Source organism: Mustela lutreola, chromosome 11 (assembly GCF_030435805.1).
Source record: "Mustela lutreola isolate mMusLut2 chromosome 11, mMusLut2.pri, whole genome shotgun sequence".
NCBI classification, from domain to species: domain Eukaryota; kingdom Metazoa; phylum Chordata; class Mammalia; order Carnivora; family Mustelidae; genus Mustela; species Mustela lutreola.
In genome coordinates, this window is record NC_081300.1 from 49,982,644 (window position 1) to 50,002,595 (window position 19,952).

At 43.5% G+C, this 19,952-nt stretch overlaps 1 protein-coding gene across 1 annotated transcript in view; it reads right to left on the reverse strand.

Annotated features, from left to right (window-relative positions):
- The window catches only part of COLEC12 (collectin subfamily member 12), a 194,658-nt gene that overhangs the window by 161,928 nt on the left and 12,778 nt on the right, over positions 1 to 19,952 (reverse strand). The window contains exon 2 of the mRNA XM_059139033.1: positions 15,554 to 15,604. Coding sequence (XP_058995016.1) covers positions 15,554 to 15,604 — 51 coding nt within the window. The remainder of the gene's footprint in view (positions 1 to 15,553; positions 15,605 to 19,952) is intronic.

Here is a 19,952-nt window from a genome sequence, read left to right on the forward strand (position 1 = left end):
CCTGGATACTGGATTCCAGAGGTGGAGCTGCACCTCTGCTTGTGGGTGTATGTATGTTTCCCTGCGGGGCACCGGCCCTAGTCCATCTCCCCAACAAAGACAGGAATGTAATGCTCCTTGATTCTCTGGCAACATCCTCATTCTGTCTCACCCTTGAGGCTCTCCTACTTATGGCCAGGGGATGTCCTCATGTTAATGCCCTTCCACTCAAACAAATCATCCTTCTCTGTTCCTTTCTCTGATCACACTTCTTCCTCCACCCTCTGCAGAATTAGTAACTTCAGAATGTGGGTCCTCTATCTGTCCTCTATTTCCTTGCAGATATCTTTCAAACTGCAGTATGACTATGTTGATTTTTTTTTTCCTCCCTGTTAGACCATGAGGACCATAAATAATGATGCCGTGTCTTAGCAATACAACCCCAGACTCCAGCACAGGGTTAGGAGATAATAGTTTCATAACAGATATTCTAGGATTTTATTCCATGAGCTCTCACAGAGGGCCCAAGACTCATGAAACTTCCTATTCCTAGTCAAAGTTACCTCTCTTCCCAGAACTTGGTTGAGACTTTCTTCCCAGCATGCAGGGGCCGGGTAGGGTGCACAACAGCCCCAGGGCCCAGGGAAGCGACTCACCAGGGAAGGGCTCTAGAGACCACTGTTACCCTAGGGAGCTCCATCTAAAGGCAATTTCTCCTCAGATGACAGTCTCCCTCAAGCCCCTCTACAGATAGAGACCCCTTCTCACCTGCTTTCTAGAAACAAAGGGGAGATAGGAATAGACTTCAGGAAAACTGTTAATTATGGAAAGTTTGTGTTTCACACTCTCCTGAGTTCCTGCCTGATATCCTGACACCCTTCTTTCCCAATCCTAGGTGCCTTCAATCCAAAGCTCTTCGAGCCTTTCCTATCTCTGAAAGACGAGTCTCTTACAAGCAACAGCTTTCAGGATTTCAGTGAGATTTGAGGAAGAAAGCAGTCAGATTAAACAGTCCACCCCAAAGTGCAGGGGACGATCAGAAGCCTCCATCCTTTCTGAAACACTTCCTGGTGAACTTGTATCTCAGAGCTCTGCATTCTTCATTAAGTTTAATAGAAATAAAGTAAATTCAGAGGAAGCCAAAGGACCCTCCCTGGGTCTTTCTAAAGAAGCAGCAGACATCTGGTCGCTCCGTGGTTAGAGATGTTCAGATGATCAGGGTTTCGCTCAGTCTTCCCCCTCTGACACGGACCCTCTCTGACCTCTTCCTCCCCAATGTCAGCTCAAATTCGTCTTCTCCCTTCTCAGACTTAGCCCCTGTTGTCTTTTACTTTTCCTGGATCTGAGTCTGTGCTGTAACTGACTGTTGGACGTGGGGTCTGGGCCTCTGCCTTCCCTGAAGTCAATTTTAGAAAATGTTCTTTGTCCATACAGAGGTGCCTTCGGGGAGAAGTCCACCAGATTGTGAGCTTTGGGAAGATTTAAGACAACACCCAGAGTACAAGGCATGTCCTAAGTATACAAAATACCTTGCTCTTCCTTTCTCAAATATTTGTTGAGCTGAGGAACTGTCCTAGGTACAGTAACGAGCAAAACAGGCACAATTTCCGTCCTCACTGAACTTACACTATGGCTTAAAAAAAAATTTTAAAAAGATATTACAAGGAATCAAGGGTTTGCTCACTCCCTTCTGCCTATTATCCCTGCCCTTGAGGACTAAATAAGATCACCACATACCCCCAATTCCAAAGCCTGCAGCACACTCTGCCACCTGCCTTTCTCCCCAAGCCCATGTCTTTCCCCTTCTCATCCTTCCTTTAGCACCCCAGAACTTCAAATTCTTCAGCTCTCTCCAACTGTGGGCTCAGCAAATGGGAAAAAAAATGACGACCGAGACTTTCAGTTTATCAGGATCCACCTTTTCTAGGTAATTGTAATTAAAATGGAAATAAAGGTTAATACTCTTTTTTGTTTTCTTCTTCCCTTCATTCTAAATGCTGACTTATTGCAAATTTTGAAAGTGAGATTAACTATATACAAAGAGGCAGAGAGGGAAGGAATCAATTTAATAATGTCCCAGCTGGGAAAAGGACTAGCTCACAAGCTTTTAAAATATAAGCAGTCCCACTTTACCGAACCACAATCTCAGATGAAGGAACAAAAGCTGGCAAAGCACAGAAGACCACCCAGTTTTTTGTTTGTTTGTTTGTTTGTTTGTTGGTTGGTTTTTTTTTTTTTTTTGGTGGATTCTAATACTTGGTCATTAACCTGAGAAGGTACGAAGGTCACAGCTCCCACTGGGCCATCTTCTCAATAAGGAGCATGGCTAAAATGATTTTTTTCCTTTGTTGATAACTCATGGATTTATGTTTTCATGCAATGTGTCTTTCATTAACATGAGAAGAAAAATTTCATAATATGATAAATATAAACAGATCACTGAATTGGGAGAAACTGCAAGTTTTCTTGGGATTATTAATGGAAATGTTATGCTTTTTGTTAAATTTGCAGACATGTGTATTTGAATAATTATCCATGGATTTTATGAACCTGGGAGGGACGAAACTATTCCATGACTGAGTGTAGAAATCTAGAATAAAGTGAGTTTCAAAACATGTAAGCCTAGAAAATGTTTCAAAATTTCTAAAGTTACATGAAAGGAACATATAACCAAATGGAAAATCAATAATCATGAGATCACTAATATTTCAAACAAAACTAATGAGAAGAAAGTTTTCCATCTGCCAATTTTTGCCAACTAACTTTTGTGTCAGAGAACTGGGAAAATATAACTAAAGTGAGGGCACAAAAATATTTATTCTGAATTGAAGTTAAGTGAAAGAAAAAGTAAAAAATAATATCATGTATTTAAAATCACATGTAAGGGCAGAACAGAACTTTGGAGGACACTATAGCTACTAATCCACTGCATGGCCTGAAGAGTCTTCAAAATCACCTACTCTACCCTCTTCATTTTGCAGAAGAGCTTCTTTGAGACCCAGAGCATTTACATCCTTTTGCAAAATTCACATAGTTAGTTAATATGGATGAAAAAAAGACTACAATTCTGAAATGGTGAAGACCACATTCTTCTAATTCAGATCTTTTCAAATACCCAGTCATGCATGCACACACACACATACACACAGGTAGGGGGGTGTGCACATGTAGACAGAGAGGAAGAGGGAGAGGGAGGATGGGAGAGATGGCGCAAAAGAACTACTAGACTTGGGGCACCTGGGTGGCTCAGTGGGTTAAGGCCTCTGCTTTCGGCTCAGGTCATGATCTCAGGGTCCTGGGATCGAGCCCCGCATGGGGCTCTCTGTTCAGCGGGGAGCCTGCTTCCCTTCCTTTCTCTGCCTGCCTCTCTGCCTACTTGTGATCTATCTGTCAAATAAATAAATAAATAAATAAATAATCTTAAAAAAAAAAAAAAAAGAACTACTGGACTCAGTAATTTTCAAAAAAAATCTAATTTTCTTTGTCTTTCTCCTTTGATTAGTAGGGAGCATTTGCAGAATACCTTCTAAGGTATTTTGCCAAGTACCTCACTTACACGAAATAACCCTCAGAATGCCACTGTAGCATAGGTAGTATTGTCATCCCTCTTGCATAAAAAAGCAAATGAAGGCTTAGTGGTGTCAATTTATGAGTTTAAGGTCACTCGGGCTCCCCGAAATCCTTACTGGACAGTCTTCACTGTTTATAGGAGGTACCTTTTGGTCTACCAAAATGTGCAAAAGTGCAACCAAGAGAGAAGGCTTCCAAACCAAATTATTCAGTTCCACACTCTCAGAATTGCATTTTAAATGAACAGAGCTGCTGTTCAATAAGCAGACTGGATTCACATGGCAGCAGTTTGGAAACAGCTGTTATCAATGGTGCATACACCATACGGAGACAGGAATTACCTTCCAACCTTCTTTCATGGGCTTCTATCAAATGGATTCGTACACCTCATCCTGAACCTTTCCTGTGGGGCAAAGGAAGGGGACTCTGCATATGCCTTCTTCACTTGCACAGACGGACAGGGATGCGCATCAAGGAGAGCTCCCAACCTTCTCCGGAGACCTCTGAAGTTTTGCCAATACCGAACTTACAACAACACTGGAGGGAGAAAGAAGAGGCGGCTCACATTCCATCTGGCATGTGGTGCCCTCTATTGTGCCTTTTGAAATTCTGCTGGTGGGTGGGGAAACAATTTGTAGTCTTGGCTGATATTTCTCTTTTATGCAAATGTGCCAATGCTGGAAAACTCTGCTTCTCATTAAATTTGAAATTCCCGAAGGCAAAGCCTATGTCTCCCCTCTTTATTGTGCACGATGCTCAGCATGTTATGGATAGTTAATAAATGTCACATCATTTTCATATTGCACTGACTTAGAATGACATTTTCCCATGAACACTGCTTGCTTTAATTTCTCAGCAAATCTCATAAAGTGCATATATTTTGTAAGAAAAGAGTACTGTGTGAGGCCCCCTTCCTTGCCTGAATCTCTTCCCCGAACTCTCATTAACGCTTCAGTCACCTTTTCTCTGGGCCAAGGGACAACCCCCCTCCTCCCCCTGAACCCTGTTTCCCAACTGTTTTACTCTTTTTTCACTCTCACTTGCAGGATTTATGCACGGATCTCTGACACCCAGTTCATATCATTTCCATCACAAAATGGCACCTCTCCAGTCTATCTTTACCTTATGAGTCTTTGGGGGGACCCTTTGAGGAGATTTATGAATGAGGCCATTACCAGTATGGAGATTTCTAAAAGCAGTTTTTGTTTTCATGAGGATTATGATACTTCTTATGTTCTGAGAAACTGAAAAAAAAATGAATTATAAACATTGATGATGATTAATAGTCAGGAAAAGGACCTTGTTTTATTCACCTTTGTACCACAATTCACAGCACATGGAGGGCAGTCAGTGAATGTTCCTCAGAATGAGACGGATTCCCAACTCCCCTCAACGGTTTCAAAAACAATTCAACGGTAAGACTTCTGTGTAAAATGTGAGGTAGAGCCATCACTACATCTTTATGGTACTCCTCAAATGGTCCCAGTAAAGGACCAAATAGCGATCAGGAGGATATCCTCTTACAAGTACAAAATGAAGGAAAGTCCCAAGGGGAAGAGTATGCTTGTACCTCACTTACACTACTTTGAATGCCTGAGCTCAGGTTCAAGACTCAATCTAAAATGTCCACAATAATTTTACGTATGCATTTCACAGAACAAAAGAACAAAAAGAATGTGACAGAAAGGTTATTTCAAAATATCAGAGAACAGAGGCATCTTTAGGCATTTGGAGTAAAACTGGAGTCTAAATTTCTGCCAGAACTTTTGCCGACTTCTAGCTCCATACTCCTGTTTTTCCTGACAAGTCTCTAGTCCTTTATCTTCATCAGAAAGAAACTGATCTGTGTATGGAAATATTTATACCAAAAAAAAAAAAAGAAAAGAAAAGAAAAGAAAAAACCTATCCTAGAATATGAAAAGAGAAGCTTGTTTCAATCAGGGCCAAATGTCAACTTTCAAAAACTTATAAAAAGGATGAAAATGAAAAACATCGGAAGAAGCACAAAGTGTTTATAGTTATGACTCAGAACAGGACACCAATTTCACAATGTTTCCTGTGGCAAGAGTTGTATTCACTGAAAATATGAGAGTTGTAGTCTTCAGAGTTCAGCACCTTGTAGCTCCATTTATTACAAAATTATAATTCACTTAAAAGTAAACTTGTACTGTTACGCTGAAAAGAAATATTTTTAAAAAGTGTTTAATTTCTACCAAAAGAAAAAGTAAACTTGTAATCACTTTGTGAGTAAACTGAATTTTTTCCTGTGTTATATACAACATGATAATTTTGTAAGTGGAACAGAGTATAAGTAATAATGGAGCAGATTATAATGAAATCACATTATTATTTAATAATAACCATTGTCTAAATTAACATTAAATTATAGATGTAACCATATAGTATATTTATTATGTGATATTAGATATTACAGATATTAAGTTACACATAACAATAGTGATCAGAGTACTTACTTCCTCACTGTTCATTCTACTCCAAATGATTAGATAAGCCAACCAGAGCCAGCCCATTCGTTTGTCTATAATGTATTTAGGAAAAGACTGTGACTCAACGTTGGCCAATGACTTGTGACAGAGAGTCTACCAAAGGCCTGGCATAGCTTCCTTGCTTCCGAAAAGGCACTGGAACAAAGACTTGTTCACCCACTGGAAATGCTGCAGCCGCCTTGTGACCGTTCCTGTCAGTTTCTATGATACAAACTCTTATGTGGTTCTCTGTAAGTGTGAGGCAGTGATCTGCCTCACTAACTCATTCGGTTCTCACAACTCCCCTACAGATAGATACTTGAACTACCCCTATCTTTTTTTAACCACCCCTAACTTTTGATGAGGACGATGAGGCACTAAGTGGTCAACCCCCCCCCCCACCCCATGCTATCTCTCCACTAAGTGACAAAGCTGGAAATAAAACCCAGAGGACATTCTCCCAGCCATGAGGATGCTAGGGCACCCCCTCCATGAAAATTGCTCTCAGCCACCCCCCCCCTTCGCAGTGTGTGTTACTTTCCTTAAAACACATTCTTTGCTTGGTGGCTGCCAAGTCTTTCATTATTTTTAAAAAGACCTGCAAGAAAATTGATTCCTTTGACATTCCCTAAATAAAGTTATGGCACTGGTAAGTCGGAGTGAGGGCAGTGAGGTTTTGAGGGAGGGAGGACAGAAGGTGGGATCAGAGAGCAGAGAGCGCCAAGTGGGATGCTGGTTCCTGGGGAAGGGAAGGGGGAGGGGCATGGGCAGGAAGAGAAGGAAAAAGAAGGGAAGGGTAGAGAAGAGAAGGGAGAGGAGGGGAGGGGAGGGGAGAAGAGGAAGAGGAGAGGAGGGGAGTGAAGCGAAGCCACGTGAGAGTTGTCTACAGTTAAACGGCCACCACAGTTCAGTGCAGACCTGCTATATTACTTAACAAATTTTAGAATTCCTCTGCCCTGCAAGGAAGGTTTTCTTGCTATTCCCATTTCATAGCTAAGCAAAGTGAGGCTTAGAGAGTTTGGAGATTTGCTGGGAAGGGGCAAAGCCAGCACGTAAACCAGACTGTCCGAAGCTAAAGCCCCACCAGTGCCCTGAAGAGCAAGGGGCACCGGCAGAAAACGTGAGGCAGGACAAGAGCCACCCTAGTTCACAACCGAGCTGAGGGCCGTGGCTTCCCTCAAAACCCATGACTCTCAGACATCATTCCCTTTCCCAGGCCACCATATGAACAACTCAAGCCTTTCAAGGAAAGTTGCAGAGTTCTTCTGTTTTAAGTTACTAGGAGTTGCTACCAAAAGGAATCACTCTTTCCCACCCTACCCCTAACAACTAAGCACTGGAAACAGCCTAATGCCTTCATGCTGTCTGAACAGAAAAATGGCTGAGTAGATCTTTTTTTTTCCCTTCGTTTTTCTAAAAATAAAAACAAACCACATTCAGCTTCAACCCAATTGTAGGAAAAACAAATTATTCTCCCTCCCCACACTCTTACCAGGATTCAGAACAGAATACAAACCAGGAAAGGGTGGGGAGGAATTCGACTTAAAATGGTTGGAAAATACCAGGCTCAAGCATTCAATCTATACATACCATGAGTTATGAAACATAAACCCATGTATAAACAGCTGCGGACTGAAGCCACATACACCTATGATCGTTTGTTTTCCCACCAAAATCTTGAGATGCCCTGAGAATGGACGCCTCTGTGTCAGCCATGGACGGAGTAGAAAGATCAGTGGGTGCTGGAGTCAGCTGAACTCAAATGTTGGCCAGACCACTCCACCGTGGGCTTCAACCCTCCTCACTTGCAAAGTGCAGGTAATTTCCACCTCGAAGAACTTCTGAGAAACTAAATGAACCAACTGGGGGGGGAAACTTCCTAGCACGAAGTAGATATCCGAGAAACGACTCTTAATGGTTTCTTATGGGAAAATGATTTTTAAAAGATCAGAATCTCATGGGACCACCGTATGGAACAAAATTTTTTTTTTTTTTTTTAACACTGCTGAGCAAAAACCACTAGGTGGGGAGGACCTGGCCTAACCAGTGAGTTCTTGATGAGAACAGAAGTGAAAACCTGGAAAAACACTGCAGGCAAGAGAGGTCATGAATATTATCTCTAATGATAAAAATTAGGAAATCTTCTTAGTTATTTAAAAGGAAGTGACAGCTACCAAATTCCCTTTCTTGGGTCTCGAGAACCCTACCTGCCTGACTGGAAGCAGAGGGTAGGGGGGCTGTGGGAGTTCTACAAATCCCCTCCACAGTGATCCTTTTATTTCTTTTTTAAAGATTTTATTTATTTATTTATTTGAGAGAGAGAGAGAGAGAGAGAGAGAGAGCACACACAAGCAGGGGGAGCAGCAGGCAGAGGGAGAAGCAGACTCCCTGCAGACTCCCACTGAGCAGAGAGCCTGATGTGGGGCTCAATCCCAGGACTCTGGGATAAGGACCTGAGCTGAAGGCAGACACTTAACTGAGTTGCCCAGGTGGCCCCAGCTTCAAGGTGATTCTGACTGAGAAGCTCTTTTTTGTCTACTTTTCCACAAGCCATTTGACACCAAGTTCTTCTAAAATAAAAAATATCAACTTCATTAGGACTTAAAAAGCCACATAAATAAAACCCTGCCAGTAAGTGATGCAAATGGCTTGAACATTTCCAAGAAATCCCACAGGGATACTCAGACTCCTGTTTCCTGCCCTAACTTGTCTCTCTGCCCAGGGTCAGTTCTTTGCCTATTCCTAAACCATTTCCATTCACAGATGCTTGAAAAAGGTGCTTCTGAAAGGCGAGTCCCATGCTGAGCTTATTTAATCTCTCCCCCAAGGAAATGATGGAAATTCCTGGCATTCCTATCAGGGAAAGGGGGTGAGCTCTGCTGGTGTCAGTCTTGAAAGGTCCTGGTGATAGGGAGGTAGGGGAGGGAGATGACTTCAAAGCAGGGCCTTCTTCAAACCCAAACATGAAGCTTCTAGAAGAGCCCTGGGAGAGAAGAGACAGGCAGCCTGGTCCCTAAGCCCAAACAATGAGAAGTTGAGGCATCCAAGTGTTCATCTTGGGCAGCTCCTCAAAGAGAGTTTGGTATCCTCTCAGTGAACTCTTTCACTCCTCCACACCAAAAGCAGAAGCCCACCGTGTACCTCAGACAGAACTGGACTTCCTGACAGAAGTCCGTGTGGCCTTTCACACTTTTAGACATTAAGCTCCTCTAAAACTCTTGGCAGGAAACAGCTCGGTGGTTTAATGGCAGTTGCCAAGGTTTTTTCATCGATATCATTAGAGGATGGTCTGGAGGATGGCAGAGGTAAGAAGGAGGCTAGGGGTCGTTCTAGAGCAGGGCTGGGCTCTGTACAGACTTCAGAGCCTGCTTCCACATGTCCAGCACTGTCCAGATAGTCTTGCTAATTTGAAATGATCATTCAAGGGAAAACGGGAAAAGAAAAAGCACAGCGTGTTTGAAACAACGGGTATAGGGAGGCCTGTGAAGTCGCAGGTGAACAGAACTATTTAAGGGCACACAATGGTGAACACACTTAGAAAAAGGCATCTGATACCCCTTTGGGAACTGTAACCCCTAAATAATTTTTCAGTAGTTCTCTCAGAATTTTCCCACTTACTTTTTTACACAAGACTTGAGTTCTCCTTAAAAAAGAGAATGCTTCAACTTTTTGTTACTGTTCCACAGTTGGCAATTTTTCAGATCCTTTTATCTCGTCACTATTAATACTCCCAGCTACGGAGCCCCAAGAAAGTGTCACAGTTTTGTCAAATCCAAACAATGGACGTTTCCAGCTGCTCCCCAGTTGGTCACTTGCAACCCTTAAATCTACCCATGATTTTCACAGGTGGAGACATGGATTTCTTGCTCCTCTACCATTCCAGCTTTGGACATCTTATTATTACACCAGATCAGATTCCAAAGATAACTCAAGACAACCCAACGCAACCAAGGAAACAAAGTAGGTCTAGGTGCTCTTTTGCCCCAGCACAGAAAGAAGGAAAAGCAGGCTCTAGAGGGAGGGGCCCAAAACATCCAGCATGGTGCTTACTATTAGACACCCACACCACTCACCGGGAAGCTGGGGCACAGAGCTTCTGTCGCTAGGTCTTCTCGCCTCTCGGTAGTATTTAGCAGTACAGCAAGAGGTATGACAGAACAAGAATTCATGAGGCTGCTGGATATCAGAAGGTTCCAGGTGTCTACTAAATCCTAGGCTCTACGTTCAAGCAGCAGGACCAGAAGCCCCAAGAAGGAACTTTTAGAATAATGGTCAACACTTACGGGATGTTCCTAGTGTGCAAGGCACTGTGCTAATGAACTCAGCATCCCATTTAATTCCACAGCTTCATGGAGCTGGCCTATTATGACCCAAACTTTACAAATGAGGAAGCAGATTTCACAATAATGCACCTGAGGTCACACAGTTGGGGAGTCTGGGAACTCAGATCCAAAGCCATACACCTAGTTCTAGTGCCCATACACTTAACCACTGCCCCCCACTGCCTCCAGGAAAGATAAAAAGCAGCCAACAAACAGGAAAGATAACACCTGGCCTGTTGGCCTCATGGAGTTGTTGCGAAAGAAAAATATGTTTGTCCTTTGGAAAGATAAATGTGATATACAAATGTGAGCTGGATTTGCGATGATCATTTCTACACATGTTCTGGGGCTCATTCCTCTTCCCACACTTCTTCCCTTCTCCTATGGAATTCTGATGCACTTATCCCTTGGAAAGGAAATGACATTCTTTGTTGCTTCTACTCTGTATCATCTTAATGAAGAAGAATTTAAGAAAACAAAACTTGAATGCATTTGTGTTAACCATATGACTAATCAGAAGGTTTTAGAAGACATTCTTGGATCAACCTACCATAAATTCTAAACTTTATAAATTTATATTTACCCCTTATAATATGAATTAATTCTCCTTCCTTTTCTGCTCACTATAATAACAAAGATACCAGAGCCATATGTGACACTTGCAAAGAAAAGAGTAACTGAGGAATATGTAGAAAAATATCACTGTACTATATATTGTATTCTATCTATATAAGGTACAAATTAATATACAGTGCCTTGTGTTCCAGAGAATGAACTCTGCAAATCGTAACTATAGTTACATCCCAAATTAATTAGCTCTGCATACTGAGACTGAGAAATGCTGGCCCTGAGAGCCTGATTAAAGCTTGAAGATGCTGCCTTCATTAACCTTTCAGAGTTTCCCCTCAGTGAAGTTTCTGTCAGAGAAGCAAATAAGTCGCAAACCCATCAGATTTAAGTCTGTCTCCCCCCGCAGACACATATCTGAAATTCAGGGAAAGGGGCTTACAAGCATGACATATAAACAGACTGAAGAAAAACAGTCATTTTTACATTACTATATATATATTATATATATATAAACAGTATATATTTATATATACTTATATATAGTTTATATAGTCATTATTATATTATTATATAATTATTATATATTATAGAAACAGTCATTATTATAATGAAAAAATTCATCATTCTGACTGAAATGCAGTAATAATTTCCCAAATAAATAAGGGATGACTGTCCTAAAATAATACCATGCCACACCTGATTCCAGGTTAAGATCACCCATTCTGCTCTTTACTGTAATTTTGTTCCAAATTTGCAAAAGCACAGTATTATTACACAAATAATCCCAACTTCATGTAGCAAATGCTTCTGAATAACAATTTACAACAAACTGTGGGTTTTGGAAGGGAGAGGTGCTGGGGATGGGTGAGCCTGGGGGTGGCTATTAAGGAGGGCACAGATTGCATGGAGCACTGGATATGGTGCGTAAACAATGAATCTTGGAACACTGAAAAATTAAAAAACAAAAAAACAAAAAATCAAATACCTTTGGAAACAAGCCACCAAGTAACAATTTGCTAGAATAGTGAGCAGTCCCTTTGCCCTGTGAATAACGAACCCCTGGTTCACCAGTAGTCTAATTTCAGTTATGCAGATCATAAACAAGACATACCTAAAATTAGACAATAACTAAACCCTGTATGTTACCCTAGTCTACTTCACCAACAGTAAAAGTCGGTATTACCACATTGAAAAGTAAGTCCTACCTTTGCATCTCTTCAGGAATGAGGTTTCAGACCTGACACGCTTTGATATTTGGCAGTGGTTGTAGCAAAATGTCCAGAGAGTGACAAAAGCCCCTCATCTCAGAAGCGGGATAACAGCACCTTTGCTTCTGTAGTGCTGTACTTTCAAAGCACTGGTCCGCCTGGTATCTCTCTCAGTCTCACCACAGGCCTGTGAGGTAGACTTACATCCCATCAGGGGTCACTCTGCCCACGGCACAGATGCAGCATCTGAGGCCTACAGCGTGTAAGTGATGGGTTTCAAGTCATGAGAGTAAGTAGGGGCTGGTCCTACAGGGCTGTGGGGTCTCTGGATTCCTCCCACCTACACACCACCTTACCTCGACTCTGTCTTCCTGTAATGGTTAAAGTTGAACCATATCTGGAGGAATGACTTCCTGGGTTCTGCAGCATTCAGTGACCAGCTTTGACTAGTTCTTATGACTGAAAACTCATTTACCTTCAATAAAATCAGAACCAGAGTCCTGGAGCTTGCAAAAATGATGAGGCTCCATGGTGGGGCCGCAGTCCACTTTAGGGTTCTAGAACTGCAGGGACCCTTCTAGGATATGGGAGTTGAGAAATCACCTCAGCCCCATTGTGGGACCTTCCCCAAGACTAGCTTGCCTGAGGGGTAGAAAACCCAGCGTCCAGCTGAGCAAGGACTGAGTCTATCTGGGCCTCACCTTGCTTATCTATAAAATGAAAGGCTGCTTTAAATAACCTCAAAGGCTCTTCCATCTTCAAAATTCTACTCTACCCCTCGGCTGGATATCCATCACTTTGACTAAAGACTCACCCCAAGAACTCTCAATGCTGGGACACCTCTCTCATAACCCTTTCCAAGATGCCCCACATTAATTTCACCCTCATCATCCACTCGCACCACCTGCTCTCTCTCTCTCCCTGCCTCTCTGCTCACGGTCTCCAGGACTGGTAAGTTGTTATCGTGTGTCTTCTAAGTCATCGGTTTATGATTTCCACACATAATTAAATAAATTAATAATAATAAATCTTCCAGCAACTATTATTTGTGTGTATTTTTTCACCAAATCCCCACCCATGTAGCTAGTCACGGGGTCATGAAATTTTAAATAAAATTACTCTCAAGGTCACTCTTTTTTTTTTTTTAAGATTTTTATTAATTCATTTGAGAGACAGACAAAGACAGAGCACACAAGCATGGGGAGAGGGAAAGAGAGAAGCAGACTTCCCAGCAGGTTGGGAGCCCAACATGGGGCTTGATCCCAGGGCCTGGAGATCATGACTGGAGCTGAAGGCAGATGCCTGACCGCCTGATCCACCCAGCCACCCGGTCACTTTTTGTTTTTGAAGATTTTATTTATTTATTTGACAGACAGACATCACAAGTAGGCAGAGAGGCAGGCAGAGAGAGAGGAAGAAGCAGGCTCCCTGCTGAGCAGAAGCCGGATGTGGGGCTCCATCCCAGGACCCTGGGATCACAACAGAGCCAAAGGCAGAGGCTTTAACACACTGAGCCACCCAGGAGCCCCCCCGGTCACTCTTCTTAAAGAAACTTTCCCTCATGGTTCTTCATATTTCAACTAATGTCCAAATAAATATCTGCAATCTACTGATTTCCAAAATAGGCATGTCAATATTGATTTTGCCTTCTTTGACAAGTTTGATTTCCCTCTTTATTTCCACCTTTTTTTTTTTAACATTTATTTATTTGCTAGAGAGAGAGCATGAGAGCACAAAGCAGGGAGAGCAGCGGGCAGGGGGAGAAGCAGGCTCCCCGCTGAGCAAGGAGCCTCATGCAGGACTTGATCCCAGGACCCTGGGATCATGACCTGAGCCCAAGGCAGACGCTTAACGGACTGAGCCACCCAGGCGCCCCTATTTCTACCTTTGCATTTTGGTCTGTTCTGTCTTTCTTTCCCTTTTTAATTCCCGGGTTCATGTTGGCTCCTGCTATCATGTTGAGTGAGCCCACCCTAGCAGGGCAACACAGGGCATCATCCCGAAACAGGTAACGTGCAGATAAAGGACAGTGGCGAGAAAGTGCTGAGCATCTCTGCCAGCGCATGAATGGAGGAGCTGTCGGCTTGATGCCACTGCATTCCCACTGTAAAGCCCTACTTCTGCACAGAAAGAGATGCAGAAGTATATCCAGAAGGAAGAATGCTAAAGCAATGAGGGAGCCAAGCAGCTGGGGACTATTAACTTAAATCAAAGTCCAGCCAGGAGTTGTTTTTTTTGTTTTGTTTTGTTTTAAACAACAGGAAGTAGATTCATTCTCTTTTACATTCTCTCTCTCTCTCTCTCTCTCTCACACACACACACACACACACACACACTCACTCATTCTTTTCTCCTCCATCCTTCTTCTTTTCCGTTTGCCAAGGCACAGGAACAAGCCGGATGGAACAAGCCCAGTTCCCTCGAGCTGTCTCTGGAACCTGCCGTGTTCACTGGCAGCCCAAACCCAGAGTGCAGAGCATGAGACGCGCGGTAGGAGAGAGACTCGCACAGTGTGCAGCAGCCTCAGAGACGGAGGACCGTGTTTCAGTTCCCTCCGGCCGCCGTAATAGTGGCCTAAAACAACACAAAGCTCTCCTCTCACAGTTTGAGGGGCCAGAAGTCTGAAATCGACTCCAGTCAGCTGAAATCAAGATGTTGGCAGGGCTGTGCTCCCTCCCGAGGCTCGGACCAGAAAATCCATTTCTTTGCCTTTTTTGGCTTCTAGTGACCACCTGTAGTCCTTGGCCTGTGGCCCCTTCCCCACCGTCAGAGTGATGTGCTCCCACCTGCCCTCCACCTTCTCCTCAGTCATTTAACATCCCTCTCCCTCCCTCTTACGAGCACACTCCCATGGAGCTCAGAGCCCAACCAGGTAGCCCAGGACAATCTCTCCATCTCAAGGTCTTCAATTTAATCCCATCAGCAAAGCACCTTTTGCCATCGAATTCCAGAGATCCGGACATACATCTCTCTGGGGGCCACTTTCCAGGCTATCACAAGGCACCTCTGTCTGCCTGGTTTCCTGGAGAAAGTCTTCCTCTCACTTATCCGCTAAGTTCACTTATCCGCTAAGTTATGGACATGAGACGAGAAAAGAGGGCAAAAATGTTTTCCAAATATCAAAACAGAGAAATGTTGTGTATTTTTGCTTCTGTCCTGTCACAGAGTTATCTTGCCCATTGTTCCGCATATTAAACCATCCGGTTTGTATTCAGAGAACCCCAAGAGCATCCCGTTGCTTTCCACGCCTGGGCACAGCTCCTGTTCCATTACCATCAGGGTTACGAGAAATCATCCTCTGTTACACAGAAACTCCATTTCCAACCAAAACTGGACCTCAGAACTACACATATTCACGTGCCTGTTACCACAACCCAGATCAGGCATGGAGAAGGAAAAGAGCTTTGCTAGAACTCACCAAACCTCTTGTAACCGAAGGACTGCACCTCCTCCTCTTCTGCAAAGTCGTCTGTGGGAGAAAAAAAGACACGGGTTAACCCTGGGAAGGCAGAGAAGCACGCGGTGGGTGAGGGATCCCACGGCTTCGATCTCCATCCTCTCTACCTTCCCCTCGCCTCACACTTGTCCTTCGGCTCCTAGAGCATGCCATGCTTTCTGAGAAAGACCACAGGGTCCCCGCACTGGCTGTTCCCTCTGGCTGGAATGCTCTTCCTCCTGTTTTGAAGAGACTCCTTCTAATTCAGGTCTTGGCTGAAGTGTGACATCTCTGGGATGCCTTTCTGGACCACAATCTGGCCATCCCTGTCATACCACCCTGTTTTAATATTATTCTCTGATACTATCCTTGAGTGTGTATGTTGTGTGTGTGTGTGTGTGTGTGTGTGTGTGTGTGTGTGTGTGTCTGTGGTGTTATCATGCATTCTGTGAGCACACACCTTTTTTGTTTTGTTTCATGAACAAATCCCCCATGCCTGCCACAAAGCAGGGGCGAAATAAACTTTGTCGAACGATGACTGGATAACCAGCTGTCCAAAGGGTTACATTATCGTCACAGAACTGAGTGAGCCTAAAGCCCTCCCTCTCAGATGCCAGGATCCGGGGTCACGTCTAAATGTGGCATCTCAGGAGCCCAGCATGGCTTCTGCAGTGACAATGGAATCTTTCCCCACTTCCTTGCCATTGGATAACTGGGACCTACAGATGGTTTCCCAGTAAATACATTTCAAAACACAACCTTGTTCTGGGAATTCCTAAATGAAGGCCCCTCTGGAAACAAAAGTAATAGGTCAGCAAAGCTTTCTACCAAAAGGTCGGAATCGACCACCACCCCCCCAACCCCCACCAAGACAAAGGCAATGTGATTCCTTATCAAAATGATAAGGAACCCAATTCACAGTTCTTCCAAGGGTGGGTCTGGTGATTTCTCAGGCAACTTCTGACAACAAGTAAAGGTGTCAAGGTGAGGACTTTCCAGGAAACCCAAATCAACTTCTCTTGAGCCGGTCACCATGACACGCCAGCACTCAGCTCTCCCCCTGCAAGCGGTTCAGTTCAAAAGCACTTATTTGGACCAGAGACCATCAAGCAGAGGGGCTTCAGAAATGAGTGAAACCTGGTCCCTTCCCTCAAGAAGCTGACAGGCTTTCAAGGGGGGAAAATAAAGCCTCTGTGATCCTCTTTTTCAGACCCCAAATGGGATGCAGGACATGGATCTATCTGAACCTTCAAATGTCATGAGAAAACCCAAGACGTAGGACATCGACAACGCAATGCAGTGGGCCTTGGGGCACTACTGTGTAATGAGGTGCTCTGAAAACCCAAGGGAGAGAGCAACTGCTTCCAGCAGAGACAGGAGAAGTGTGATAGCTCTGTATTTTATCATCGTTTCCTTACTCGGAGAACAGGGAAGAGATCTTGCTAGGAATCTAAAAGGCCAGGTCTTCATAATTAAAGCAGTCTCCTTATGTCAAAGATTAATGCTTTAGTTCTTTCTACATGTTAGAACATGCTTGCCACCCAGAGAACAGCACCTTTCTCAGTCACTCAGTGACTGGTTATTTCTACAAATACACGTTAAGCTCCTCTGGGCCAGCTTTACTAAGTAATCCCATCATATTAATGACTGAGTAGCTTGGTCTAGTCTCAATTAATGAGAAACCCTTATCTGCTGCTTCTGCTTAGAAATCCATGCATTTATTATTCACTCATTCAATAAACAACATGCTTGGATCCTAGTGGAGTGGATAAGACAGGAGCACAGGGAATGGTACCACCCAGACTTCAGCCTCCCCTGCCAGCTCCAGCCTCCCCTCCATCCTGTCCCATCTGCAGAAGGATCTACTCACACACAGATGTTGCAAAGGAGGCATCACTGAGGATGTCACAGTGGAAACAAAAGAGTGATTTATGCTGTACCCCTCACAGCAAATAGCTTAAAATTTCCCATTAGACATTTCTGTTCTCCCCCCGCCAAAGCTTCTTTTCGGCAGGCCTACCATTAGTTTGTTTGTTTGTTTTCTTTTTCCTCTCTGATCTTTTTCCCATGCAGCATTTAGTCTGACTGACTCCTGTCTCCTTCCTGAAATTTCCCTGGGAACTTCAAATGTCTCATATTTTTGTTATTAAAGCAATTCAGCTCTGTCTCCAAATTAACATACTCAAACTCATTCAGGGGTTCAAGAAAACAAAGTCCTTCCAGGTGACCCCTAATAAGACTCAAGGATCTCCTGGTTCTTGTCTTAAGCCTCATCCCAAAAGGGGATCAGGAATTCTTACAGCAGCTACTAAAAGAATATAAAGTTTTGTCTCAACCAACTCTACAACTAGAAAATCATGAACTCTGAGGGGTATACGTCAAGTACCACAGATCACATCTCACTTGGATGATCAGGGAAGTTCTCACAGAGAAGCATCTTAAGTGAGTCTTCTTAATGTTTTCCCTTTGGAGGGACAGAGAGAATTTGGGAAACACGGCATACTATACCCCTTTCTTGGCAATTCATCGTGGTTTTTAAACTATTAGAGATCTGAGAAGTGCTAATAGAAAGAGGAAAAAAACTTGTTTAATTTTGTTTCACTCCATGTTTTCAACAGCTGATCTTAGAATCCTTTTCTCATATCCTTAAAGCCTGGGTGCAGTCGGTCAGGTAATACTTACCCACAGTTCATTAGGGCCCCCAGAGCCCACGGCCACATTTTCCCAGCTGTGCAGCCAACAAACAAACCATTCATGCTGGTGACGGAGCCAGAGAAAGAGAAAGAGGCCAGAGCCGATGGCTCTGTGGCTGTGTGGGCAACCCACATCAAGCTACACAAGCCCCAGGAGAGAAGATGAGAGGTCAAGTGTTCCTAACTACGGAACATTTTAGAGGGCAGAACACTACAATGGGGCCCACAGTGGCAGACAGATGGTTTGAGGATGACAGATAAGGCTGACATGGTATGCAGTGTTTTATTCTGTTCTCAAAACCTTTCCTCACACCCTAGAGGCCCAAGATAAGTGCATCCCAGACTGTCTTTACAGGATGGAGAGCCTGTGGATGTGAAAATCTCAGTGAGTTAAGTGAAGACATTCAGTCGGTTTGAGGACTGAGTATGTGATGCCCTACAGTTAGAATTTACCTCTTCTTCCCATACACTCCCTTTGCATCCATCTGACAGTACTTTCCTTCATCTGCCCCATATTCCAGTTCTGGTTTTCATGCCACCACACAGAAAACAGGAAACTTGCCATGTTGTACCCTCAGCAGCTAGTGCATTTGTAGCATGTTACAGATACCCAGTAGTTGTTGAGAAGTAAGTAGATTACAGTTATACTTGTGTCTATCTCTACTACCAGCTAATGAATTCCTGAAGGAAAGAGCTTAAATCTTTCTCTTTTTGAATATCTACCATGTTTGTGGAAAATAAGAGAACTAATAATTAGTTAATACCTCCTATATATCAGGTACTTCCCCTTCACGATGCTTCTGTTTTACAGATGCGAAAACTGAGCCTCGAGGCAGGTATATAACTTGACTCCAGGTCTCACAACTTATGAGTAGACAGACCAAGACTAAGACCCAGATAGTCACTGACCATGATAGTCACTGACCTCACAGACCCAAGAAACCGACCCCTGTGCTAGCAGCAGCAAAGCTAAGATGCAATGCTTTCCACCACAGAATCCTGAAAAGGCTAAGGAATCTGGAGCACAGGTCACTCTTGAAGGAGAATCAAGGCAAGGCTAAAATAGGAGGATGCGATGAACATATATGAAAGAAGCAGCTGACTATAACCAGAAAGATAACAGATGGTGGCAAGGATGTACAGAAATCAGAAACCTCCTACGCTATGGTGACAATGTGAAATGGTGCGGTCACTTTGGAACACGGTCCGACTGTTCTTCAAAAGGTGAAGCAAAGAGACACTGTACGATGCAGCCATTCTGCTCTAGGCATACACCCAAGAGACACGACAACCCAAGAGACATGACAATGTCTACACAAAACCTTGCACACAAACGTCCGTAGCGGTTATTAGTCCTAACAGAGAAAAGTGGAAACAACCTGAATGTCCACGAAACGATGAAGGGATAAATTAGCATAGAGACATACAATGGAGTATGACTGAGCTATAAAAAGGAAGGAAACACTGACACACACCACAACGTGGATGGCCTTGAAAACATCATGCAAAGTGGAAGAAGCCAGTCATGACAGACTGCATAGTGTACAACTCCATTTCTATGAAATGAAATGTCTACACGAGACAAATTCATGGAGTTGGAAAGCAGCTCAAAGGCTGCCCAGGGCTGGATGTTTTAGGGTGAAAATGGGGAGTGAATGCTAATGGCTATGGGATTTCTTTTGGGGGTG